The sequence below is a fragment of the Myotis daubentonii genome, chromosome 3, assembly GCF_963259705.1.
Source record: "Myotis daubentonii chromosome 3, mMyoDau2.1, whole genome shotgun sequence".
Classification (NCBI taxonomy): Eukaryota; Metazoa; Chordata; class Mammalia; order Chiroptera; family Vespertilionidae; genus Myotis; species Myotis daubentonii.
The window spans coordinates 22,097,855-22,110,250 of NC_081842.1; the positions used below are offsets into that span (position 1 = coordinate 22,097,855).

The 12,396-nt window shown below is 38.9% G+C and overlaps 1 protein-coding gene across 3 annotated transcripts in view; it reads right to left on the bottom strand.

The window, feature by feature from the left end:
• Positions 1–12,396, bottom strand: part of VEPH1 (ventricular zone expressed PH domain containing 1) — a 208,360-nt gene that overhangs the window by 46,789 nt on the left and 149,175 nt on the right. For all 3 annotated transcript variants that reach the window (XM_059686883.1, XM_059686885.1, XM_059686884.1), the window contains exons 10-11: positions 7,763–7,902; positions 4,137–4,271 (exon numbers count right to left, since the gene is read on the bottom strand). In XM_059686883.1, coding sequence (XP_059542866.1) covers positions 4,137–4,271; positions 7,763–7,902 — 275 coding nt within the window. The remainder of the gene's footprint in view (positions 1–4,136; positions 4,272–7,762; positions 7,903–12,396) is intronic.

Sequence of the window (12,396 nt, forward strand, 5' to 3'; positions counted from 1 at the left end):
ATTTATAGATTTTTTTATGTGTGAGTTATACATATTTCAAATACCTTCTTATATAGCTTGTTTGTCCCTTTTACCTTTGTTATGGTGTGTTTTGTTATAGAGAAATTTAAACTTTTTGTGTAGCCAAATCTGTTATTCATATTTCCTTCATGATTTCTGTACACTTAGGTCTTAAGAAATCCTTTCTTATCCTGAAGTCATAAAGGTAAACTTCAGTATTTTCTTCTATGTCTAAGGTTTCATCGATTACATTTAGGCCTCTAATCTACCTGGAGTTGACTTATGTACATAATGTCTGGGAGGGACCTAATTTTATCTTTTCAATCTGGAAAGTCACCTGTCCCCATACTATTTTGAAACTATTAATTTTCTTCTTTTTTTTAAAAAGAATCTACCAAGTGCCTATATATTCTTGGGGCTATTTCTGGAATCTTATCCTTTACCATTAATTTATACCCTCAGCAATAATCATGCTCTCATCTGTTGTTTTTTTTTTGAGCTAACATTTGGTATTTATTATGTTACACAGGAATTGTTCTAAGGGATTTGTATGTATTATTTGATCATTACAATCCTGTTGGTAGATAGTCTTAAAACATTAATTTTATTTTTTAAAATTGTTATTTATTTATCTTTATTGTTGAAAGTATTACAGACGTCCCCTTCTCCCCCCCCCCCCGCCCCCTCCATTAACCCCCTCCACCCTTCTCCTGCCCCACCCCAACACCCAAGCCTTCACTGCACCAGTGAACTATGAAAACGGATGTGTCATTCCAGGCAGAAACTTTTAAAAGTCAGTCTGTGATTCTCCGAGTTCCCTCTCTTCCTCCACTGTGGTGACTGTAGATGCAAATGTTGATATTGAGTTGCCAGAAGATGAACACAGAACAGAAGGTGCACCTGGAATTCTAAGCCACCACGTGGAGGACTGCGACTCCGGAGAGCCATCCAGACCCACCACACACTTTGCATGGGTAAGAGACAATCTTCTGCACTCTAGTGCTATTGACTAGCTATGTGACCTTCACCAGGTCCTTTTGCTTCCAATTTTAACATCCAGAAAATGACAAGATTAATTTATTTATTCAGTTAGTTCCCATTATATATTGAGCTCCTACCAGGCACTGTGTGAACTTGGAAAAATAACAGTAAAAATGGTGCAATCCCTGCACTCAAGCACTTTCCAAGTTAATAAATATCTATTGTTGATTTTCAGTTCTGAAATTCCAGAACTTTATTAAAAGGCAACAGCAAGAACAAGCCCTCCGGCATCATATTCCAGAGAGTGAGGCATTTTCTCAGGAGTTTTCTCCTTCTTTCTAAATCCACTTAGCTACATTGTCAACTCCATCACCGCAGCTGATGCAGAAACACTCATCACTTTCAATCACTAGCGTATGTTACAGTGTACATATGGTGAAAAAATAAATAAAGCAGTCTTTGGACCATTCTCACAGCAATTTTGAATTTAGTGGACACAACACTTAAGAAAGTAGAAGAAAATCAGTTTGATTGAGAAATACCCAGGCAGATAACTGCCAAAGATGTACAATCTAGATATTAAAGACTTTTTCAATTACTTATGAATAAACCAAATTATAAAACTAAAAAATTATAAAACTAAAAAATTTTCAGTTCATTTTTCTCTAGAGGACTATTTATCTGTGAGGCGAACGTGATGACCACTACACTACGGAAACAACTATATTTATCTGTATAAAATAAAAGAAATATGAATAGGTATACTTGTGAACATGCGCAAAACTGATCTGCCAAATTTTAAAAAATCTCTTAGGACTCGAAGCATCATGCCAAGTTCTAATTTGCTAGTTGCCTCTAGTTAAAATACAGTTCACAATGAAACATTTATAAGAATTTGAGGCATTGTCTCTAGACATGATACCCAGTTTAAAATTTGAGTGAAATATACAAAGAATTCCATTCTACTTTGTACTGGTGCAATTGTGGCATTTCCTTTATTCTTTCATACTGCATACCTAATTCTTAAACCAAAGCCAAAAACAGTGATGCAATAGTTGAATGTGTCTTCAGTGTCTTACCCTAAATAAACTTCTGTTGAGTCAGACCCATTTGTCATCCTTTCACAATCCTTCAACACTTAAGAGATATTGAGTTAATTTTACAATATAACAGTTTTTGATTAATTTGCTACTTGTTTGTTCTTTGAATTTATTTAATATTGGTATCTTTACTCCCGTTCTTGATAGTAAAACAAATACAAGACCACGATCATATATGTAGTCTCATAACCTCTGGTTTGCTTAGTAAGCATCCAATGGTTATTACTGTGTTTTCTTAAAGGTAAAACAAGAATAATCAAGATCTTTGAGGATAGTAAGGGCTTAGAGAAGCTGGTAATATTTGCTAAGGAGAGATCAATAACCAATCTCTATTCTCATTGTACATATTCTATTTTCCCTGAATGACTCAATCCACTGTCATAATGTCAAGTTCTATCTTATGCTTCTCAAACCCATACCTTCAGTCCTGGTCTTCCTGAGATCCATTTCAACCACCCTCTTCACGTGGTTACCTATACAAACACCTTCAACTCAAATATGGAAGCCAGAATGCTTTGCCTTCTTTTCCCACAGTGGCTTCCTCTGTGGTCTCCCTTTCTCAGGATGGAGCCATCATCCATTTACCTGCATGATGCGCCTGGAGTCATCCTTGATTCTTCCAGTTTCCTTATCAGGCACCAAGTGCTGTTGATCTTACTTCTTTAAGAACCTGCATCCATTGTCTTCCTACAACATCCAGCTTTGATTCATGCCTTCATTTCCTACCTGATTACAGTAACAGCTTCCTAAGTAGTCTTCCTGCCTCCAGTCAGCTTTCCTCCAACCATTCTCTCCATACTCGGGCTTACGACTTCTCTCACACACAAAACTGACCACATCAGTGTACGTCCATGTCCAGTTTCACTTTACTGATTGGATGGGTGTAGTTCCACATTCTGATCTTTTCCAAGTTTGCGGGCCACTGTGTCCTGAGAGCTATGGCCCTGCTTCCACACTCCTAAAATGCTCTGGGCCTCAAGTCATACTTGCCTGCCTCAGCACAGCCCCTTCTCCTGGACGATGCTTTCTCTCTTCCTGTTCACCTTATCTTCATTTTTTTTTCTTTGTGGTGATTGCAGAGAACAAGGGCATGAGAGGAAGTTTGGAAGGAAAAAATGAAAGGCACTGAAAACCTGGATCCCAATTCACTGGTGCTCTTTCCCTTTCGATCCTAGGTCCATGGTCTTCTTTTGTAAAATGTTTTCTATTCCACGTCGTATGATAGTTTTTGAGTAGCTTTCAGTGGGTTGTACTATGTCGGTCTGTGAGCCTCAAACAGCAGTGCCAACGTTGAGCTAAGCTACTCCAGGATATTGCTGCCTTGGCATCCATCAGCCCGTGGGGGCCTTAAACTGACACTGGCCGCCTAATGCAAGTGCACGTTCCAGACAACAGCCTACAGAGTCACGAGCAAATAAAAGTTTCTGCTATGATTTCCCCAACAGCCCTGTAATCAAGTTTTCCCTGCTTCCCAGGGCCTTCTCCTTGGGTGTGCCTTAGGTAAGACTTTCATGGGCTTACCAAAACCCCACACTTTTTGGTTTGAATTGTACAAGCTGGCCTTAGCCTGGGAACCCAAAAGTACTCTCTCCACAGACCCAAATAAAGGCATGTGTCCCAGAACCTGCCCCCCCACCCCTCTCTCTCTCTCCCTCTCTCTGTGCCCTCCCTTAACCTCCCCAAGTGGCCCCTCAAGGCCTGCTGTGTACTTCCTCCAGGACCTGTGAGCCATAAACTTGTCTATTTCAGTTTCTCTTCTGGTCTTTTGTTGTACGGGGCTCACCATCCGGCACCCTGTGCCCCACTTCACAAATGTTGTTTTAACAAAGTCACAATAGACAATGACCCTGTCTACTGACACCGCTCTAACCTGAGGCCACTGCAGCACCACATGAAATATGGTGCTATATTACTTAATAAGTGTTTTCTAAAATAATAATAAAAGAAGATCAAGGAGAGAAGGAAAAAATGGAACTGTTGAGACATAGGCAAACTGCTTCAAGGTAATCTTGAATCTTAGTTTAAAATAACATGTCCCAGGAAAGAAGCATTTACCTTCTGCTGTGGAAATGTGGACTCCAGCATGGCTGTTTCGAAGCTGTGAGCACCCTCTGCCTGGGTCTTCTCCCACAGAGATCTGAGAAATTGCACAGAACGGCTCTGGATGGACAGGGGCTCCGGAAATAGGCTCTGAAAGGGCATTAGTGAGAAAAACATGTTGTTTCTTGTCTCCCCAAGATTGTTTGATTGGCTACAGGGCTTGATTTGAACTTTAACATGGTTTAAATTTAAATAGAAGAACAAAGCTACCTTGAAGATTGAACACATGATATATTTTAGGCTTTTTATTATTATAGACTAGAGGCCCGATGCACGAAATTCATGCAAGAGTAGGCCTTCCTTCCCCCGGCTGCTGGCACTTGGCTTCCCTCTGGCAGCCAGGACCCAGGCTTCCCTCACAACCCCAGCTTCGTCTGGAAGGTCTTCTGGGAGGATGTCTGGTCTAATTAGCATATTATACTTTTATTATTATAGATAGAAAAATTAAAAGTATTGAGTAAGATTTTCAAGGCAGTTGACATTGATCTCTATAAATATGCCTAATCTTTGTAACATAGTATTTACTTCAATAATTTCCCAAGCATGTTACCCAATTGGAAAATGGTCAATATAAATATTTATTTTTTAGAGCTCTGAGAATTAATGTATAAAATTAAATCTAAAGCACAAATATCAGAGTAGATTATGAAGACTAGAAATTAAATAATTGAATATTCATTTTGCACATATCTAAATATGAACATTGTGAATAGATGTGTGGGAAACAAAAAACATTTTTAATCCTAAAATGTATAATGGATGGATATTCCTAGAACTTTAAGATATTCTAAGTGTTAGATAATAAGATTGTTAATGTAAAGGAAATCACATTTATGTATATTTCATTCAAGCAAATGAAAATAAAAAGTTCAAAGGAAAATTTAAATTGTGTTTGTATATTTACTAATCTATTATGTTTTTAATAGTTATTTACATGTTGTGATGTAAATTGTTATAACTTTAAATGTGAGCATTTCAAGTCAAAGAAGCAATTTTATAAAAACATACAGAACAGAACAGAGAGCATAAAATATTATTTATAAACACACAAAACCATTTATGTATTATATTTTATGCTGAGGTATGACAAAATTATGATATTGGTATATAAATCCTATTTTCTATTACAGTGACATCCAAGCATCAACTTATGAAACTCTCTATGTAGTTTGTGTATAAGAAATTTTTATTTAGTAAATAAAAATTAGTTTTTCCCGAGAAATATGTCATTACTATAAAGATGAGCTATTTGTACTGAGTGGGGAAAGGTGAAGAACTTTATACTCTAAGTGGCCTGCAGATTAAAAAAGGCTAAGAGCCAGTACCAGGTAAGCTGATTATGCACCCATACTGTGGACACATCTGGGAATTTATTTATTACCAGAAAGTTATGTAGCACATGATTTTTCATTTAAAGAGAAGCAGAGCCTGGCCAGCGTGGCTCAGTGGTTGAGTGTCGACCTATGAACCAGGAGGTCACTTTTGATTCCCGGTCAGGGCACATGCCCAGGTTGCAGGCTCAATTCCCAGTAGGGGGCATGCAGAAGGCAGCTGATCAATGATTCTCATCATTGATGCTTCTATCTATCTCCCTTCCTCTCTGAAATCAATAAAAATGTATTTTATACAAATAAAGAGAAGCAGAGCCTGACTTAATTAATCATCAATCCAAAGAGGAGCGTTTAGACTGGAATCAGTGAGTTCAAGAGCTCCATGAACCTGTTAAATTGACAAAAGGAAGAGCCTAGCCAGCATGCAAGGCTGGGTTTGTAATCACGAAGTCAAAGATTTGTTTTTTATTCAAATATTTTATTGATGTTGTGAAGTCAGGGCTTATCCAGACCACACAATATCAAAGCTATGGAAAAAGAAAGGAGCCATTACAGTAAAATGAACAAAGAAGAAAAGCAGTATAAACATGCTTTGGGGCGATTTTGCTTAAAGAAAAAGACAAAGAATCAGACTATGTCAATAAAATGAGATAAAGGGGCAAAAATAAAAGCAAGTTTTCTTGGTTTGTTTTCAGAAAACTGACAACTGTTAAGAACAAAGCCAAAGATCAACCCAAATACAAAATCACTGATGAAAACTGTAAGTAAAGTAATTAAAGTAAAATAAGGTCATTCTTTTAAGAAATGGAACAAAAATCAATGCTTTTTTTTGTATTCCAATACAACTTGATTCACATCAAAACACGAGTTGTGAGTTATTAAGTTTTATAGAATAGGTGATAGATAGTCTTAAGGCACATCTAAGCTGTCTCTTTTCTTAATTACTATAGTTCCACTTTATGGTTATGATACATTCAGCTGCTTTTATTTATAAAATATAACTGCCTGGTTGTGACTTTTGTAGGGGGTATAATAGAAATATTTTATTAATAGAAGTAAATAAACTATCTTACCACTTGTCTTAATTTTTAAGCATCTTACAGCATTTGAATTCTGTTTTTCCCTCCTTTCTTTTCTGCACCTGCCTGCATCCATTCATTTTATTTTTTAACACATGTGCAATAATGAAAGGACTACTGGATCAGGAGTCAGGTAGTCTGAATTCTGCCCTTCAATTTTCTTATCAGTAAAAATGATGTCTTAGGTCTCTTGTATTACTAACACTTTATAATCTGTATTATAATTTTACATGAAAATTTAATGCATTTGAGATAAATATTTCCATAAAAGAATCTTTTTTTGCCTTCATGTCATTTCTTTTTTTTCTTTGTTGTGAGTATTACATATGTCCCCCTTTTTCCCCCATTGACCCCTCCAGCCATTCCCCCCCTTGCCCCAGCCCTCACCACCCCATTGTTTGTGTCCATGGGCCATGCATAGGATACAAGGTCCTTGGTTGATACCTCCCACCCACCAACCCTCCCCCACCTTCCCTCTGAGATTCCACACTCTGTTCCATGCTTCCATGTTCTGGATCCACTTTGTCCATCAGTTTATTCTGTTACTTAGCTAAAATAAGAATCATTTTTAATGCTAAAATATTTGCATCGAAATTTTAATTATTAAGTTGAAAGTTTCTTGTTATGAAATTTTACCTATACTGATATATTTTGTGGAAAAAATAGCATTCCAGTATTTTAACAATGTCTAAAAGGGTGTGCCAACATGAAAATTAACTGGAGATTGAGACTATAAATAAAGGCTAGCTCTACATTAGGAAAGCTCTTCCCCCAAATAAGCTGGTATTTTTGTTGTTTCACAAAAAAGTATTTTCCCATTTATTTTCCTTTTTTTATAAATGAACTAGAGGCCAATGACGAAATTTGTGCAAGGGGCTTAGCCCTCGCAGCCCTGGCTTTGTCCAGAAGGTCGTCCGGAAGGATGTCTGGTCTAATTAGCATATTATGTTTTTATTATTATAGATATTAATAGGGTTGGTCTCCTGATTAGTATCCAGAACTTTTTATAAGAAAAGTATCCTAAAATATATAAAAAATCCTTATTAAACATTAGTGATGAAATGTGTGTATATTGCTGTTCCCTACATATCAACTTTGGTCAAATAATAATTCAGTAAAAATGATCATAAACTTATACCAAGGAGCCACGATGAACTTAGCTTATACACACCTGCTGAAACAGAAACATGATCTGGATCCATGGCTGAGGTTCTTGGCTGATGAGAATAAAACTGGATTTACTGTACAGGCAGTAATGGCCCTTCAGGGAGCAGGTGAAGAACAACTTGGCTACACAACTTCTAACAGTATCTAGGAATAAATACACATAGCATTGAACATTCGAGTCTTCTCGGAGTTACACTTTATACTTCAACACACAAACACCTTTCGAAATCCATTCTTCAGCTTTCAGTCTGACAACCAGTAACTCCAAACAGCTGTGTATTTGGGAGTGGATCCACTTCATGGGATGTAGATTTAAATGAAGATGCTTTTATCCATCTTTCTCTGGTTTTAATGAACAATGCATGGGGAATCTCCAAGCAACTAACACAGCAGAGTTAACTTCTCTCCAATAAGAAGGGAGATGCTGTGTCATTTCCTTCTTATTGGGCACCTTGAAAGGATAATGTGGGAGGAATAAGCAAGTGGATGGAGGAAACCCAGCCATTTTTGGACGATGGATGGTGTGTCATGAATCAGGGCCCCAGTTCACTTGATTGTGCAGGGGCCTTGCAGACAGCCTCCAAAGTAGCTGGCCAGAAGTGTGGCTTCCTGTGAACTGGCCTGGTCTGATTCTAAAAGGTCATTTCATCTTGAGGAGCTTCAGCAAGGAAGCTTAATGAGATCATCCTTTAGGGACAAGAAAGTGGGGGAAGACAGTGGTGGTGGAATAGAGTAGAAGTGGTGAGAAGACATGTATAGGAGGAGCCATTTAATCTTTACAATCCTACAAGATGGGCATTATTCTTGCTATTTTAAAGATGATGAAGCTTAGCCTATTTGAAGGTCAGTGTGACCTTGGTACATGACACACAAGAGACGCTCCTCAGAGAATATCCAGACAGATGAATGATGCTCAGAGACCCAGAAAAAAAATATTGCTGAAGGCTGCCTAAGTTGTGGCAGAACCAGGATTTGAAGTCAGCTGAACTGATGCCATGTTGGAACGCTTTACCAGGGATCTTAAAATCTGTAGTCATATTAAGAGTTCATGGAGTATTTATTGCTTCAGAATTAATCTGACATTTTACATGAAACATGTTGAAAGTTAATAGATTCAGTATGCCCTACTATTAAAAATGGAAATGGATTAGCATTTATTAAAAGTGGATGGGGACCCTAATAAGGTGGCAGAGTCAGTCCCTATCCTTGCTCCATTAGGTGTGAAGGCATAACAGGCTTTTCAGGAAGAGTTTGGAAGCGTTCAGGGAAGGTGGCCAATGACAGATTAGAGAAGAAGGCATTGGAAACAGAGCAATAAATCCACAAGGCAATTTAGAAGTATATACTGGAATCTTAATAATATTAAGCAGCTTTCTGTGATTCTGAAACATTGGTATGAAAGAACTAGTTTTCATGAAGTTAATTGTTTTGGGGAATTAAAAAATGTTGGGTTGAGCATTCAATATCCTTTAAAATCAGAAATCATTCCTGCATTCTGAGGGTGAATGATGGGTCATGACATGTAAAGAGAGTTTGAAGTTTCAGTGGGAAAGACCAGGAGGCCTGGATCTGGGAAAGAAAGACCTCAGAATCGAATGGAGCACCTATCGAGTTAAAATTGCCCTATCAGAAATTGTTTGACAAGGGTAATGAAAAATACGTTTTGGCACCGATGCTCTGAAATTTGGAATTTAATCTATACTAGAGAAATAAGAAACAAGTATATCAAGAGAGCCACACCAAAAATGGTATTTGAAATAAATTGAATGTATATAGACATTGAGATAGCAACATGTTTCGCTTTAATAAATAGAAAGTTTCAAAAGCAAAGTTCTTTCCTAAGAACCCATGTCAGTTGTAAGTTGAACTTCAGACCTCTGCCATGAAAAAAGTTTTTGTCTATTTTCTACACTAAATTCTTACTGCTCATTCATGTTTTCTTTTTGAAAATGAACATTGCTTAGATTTATTTACTCACCCAGAGTCTACCAGCTTTCTATACACAAACCACAGGGGTCCCAGATCACATTAAATGGGTGAAGTGGTAGAGCAGAGACCTTTAACTTAGAAGCATATGCACTGGCTGGAAAAATAAATCAGTTCTGTGACAGAAGGTTTTTGTCAATATTTTCAGTAAAGCTGACCTGTATCAATATTTTTCTTGTCATTTTTTCTCCCCAGAGCTTTCCAGGCTTGGAAAGTTTTCCCCACAGTATTAATATTTAGTTGTTAACTTTTCTCTGTAATTTTCCTCCCTCCTGTTCATTCAGTGGTATTGAATGGTAAATATGCAATAAATTGTTGTTGAATAAATAAATGTCAGAAACTGTGAGAGCAAGAGGGACCATGATGTTGACCCTACTCTTAAGAGGCTTACAGCACAATAGAAATGTCTATAAACAACATTGCTTCTAAACATCTAGAAACAACATTTATAAAAAAAATTTTTATGCCCATGAGATGGTAGAGGGACACACTATTATGACTCTCAGAGAAATGAGCAGTTTATTCTCCCTGAGGAGGAAATATTTGAGGTGAACCATGAAAGATGATCATGATTTTGAACTTAGAAAAAGTGTGAGGGAGACAAACATTTTAAGTGTAGGGAACACCCTAAAAAATAATCACACAAGGTATGGATGTTCAAGGTAATTCCAGGAAGTAAATTTAGTAAATTTAGGGTCATTAAGACATAGTATACTCATACAATTGATGCCCAAAGGGTTGTTCATTTTTCTAGACTTAGGTGAAGAGAGAGATTAAATGATAGAACCATCAGAAAGAGTATCTATACAAATTTTCTTAAGTCCATGAGATACTGGAGTTGTGGGAGGAAAACCACAGAGGTAAAGTGACATTTTCGTCATAGCATACCATTTGATCAACATGACTTATGACTATTGATGTTGACCTTGATCACCTGGCTGAGGCAGTGTTTACCATGTTTCTCCACTGTAAAGGTAATCTCTCCCCCCCCCCCCCCACACACACTTTCCACACTGTACTCTTTTATTTTTAATCCTCACCTGGGGATATTTTTCCATTGATTTTTTAGAGAGTGGAAGACAGAGGGAAAGACAGAAACATCAATGTCAGAGAAACACATTGATTGGTTGCCTCCTGCATGCACCCTGACCATAGCTCAGGCTGGGGAGGAGCCTACAATCAAGGTACGTGCCCTTGACTGGAATCGAACCCAGGACCCGTTGGTCCATGGGCCAATGCTCTATCCACTGAGCCAAACTGGTCAGGGCTCCACATTGTATTCTTTGAAGGGAAGTTACTATGTGAAAGTGGGGCGTTTGCTTTACCTCCTTGAGGGCAAAATAGCTACATAAATTATGTGGAATTCTTCTGCATAGATTTGTCTCTTCCTTCTCCAGTTATTTTATTCAAATTATTTAGTTGATTATTCTATCAGTATGTGCAAATAAATATTTACTTCATATTTTAATACTATTTTATTTTTGCTCTGATTGTTCCAGCTTTGGCCATTAAGAGTTCTTTCAGTTGGCTCCTGTGTCCATTTCATGTGCCCTCATCATTGTGTGTGTGAATGTGTGTGTGTGTGTGTGTGTGTATGTATGTGTGTATTTTTTTTTTTTTTGTACTTATTTACTTTCTGGAACTAAAAGATACTCCTGGCTCGTTTTGTATGTTTCCTGCCCCTCTCTTGGAATCAGCCGTTTCTCCAAGGAGTTCTGGTTCCTTTTATTGGAGAACTAGAGGCCTGTTGCATGAAATTTGTGCATGGGGGGGGGGGGAGGGTGTCCCTCAGCCCAGCCTGTGCCCTCTCACAATCCGGGACCCCTCAGGTAGGGTCCCTAGGCTTGGCCGATGATCAGGGCCTGTCAGGGCTTTCCTTCCCCCAGCTGTCAGCAGCTGGCCCTGGCCCTGATGCTGCCCCTGCTTGCCATCTGTGCAGCACTGCCCCCCTGCCCCCCCGCACCTCCGCCACTGGTCGCCTCCCTCTGTGGGTGACAGGCATGGGGTGCAATCACTTGGCTGACCTGGGCCTCCATCTGCGGGCGATCGTTGGCTGGCCCCACACATCTGCCACAGTGTTGCTGGTTGGTGGCCTGAGTTTTCCTCTGTGGGGCGATTGATCTCAGGGCCCCCAGATCGATCCCACTGTAGAGGGAGGCCCCGCTCACCTGCCGCAGCACCACTGGCCAGGTAGCCTAGGCCTTCCTCTTTGGGGCAATTGATCACGGAGCCTCACCATCAATCACCCTGCAGAGGTAGCCTGGGCCTCCCTCTGCGGGGTGATTGTGGGGTGATGGCCGGGGCCCCCAACCAATTGCACCGCACCTGCCTTGGCTGGCCTGGCGGCAGTGCGTGTCATAGTGTGGTCATCCGGAAGGTCGTCTGGACGGTCATTCTGCTGTTTGGGCGTTCCGTCGATTTACATATTATGCTTTTATTATTATAGATGGTATTAGAAACCAAGTTCTGGGTTCTAGGCGTGTTGTTGCTACTGAGGCAGCATTACTCCTTGGCCCTCTCAGCTAAAAGAGTGAGGAAATAATATATGTACACATATGCAAATTTTTTCTATATATAACTGTCTTTACCTATAGTAAACTAAACATAAGTTCATATAATGACTTCAATTCTAATTCTTTACCACATGGAAAG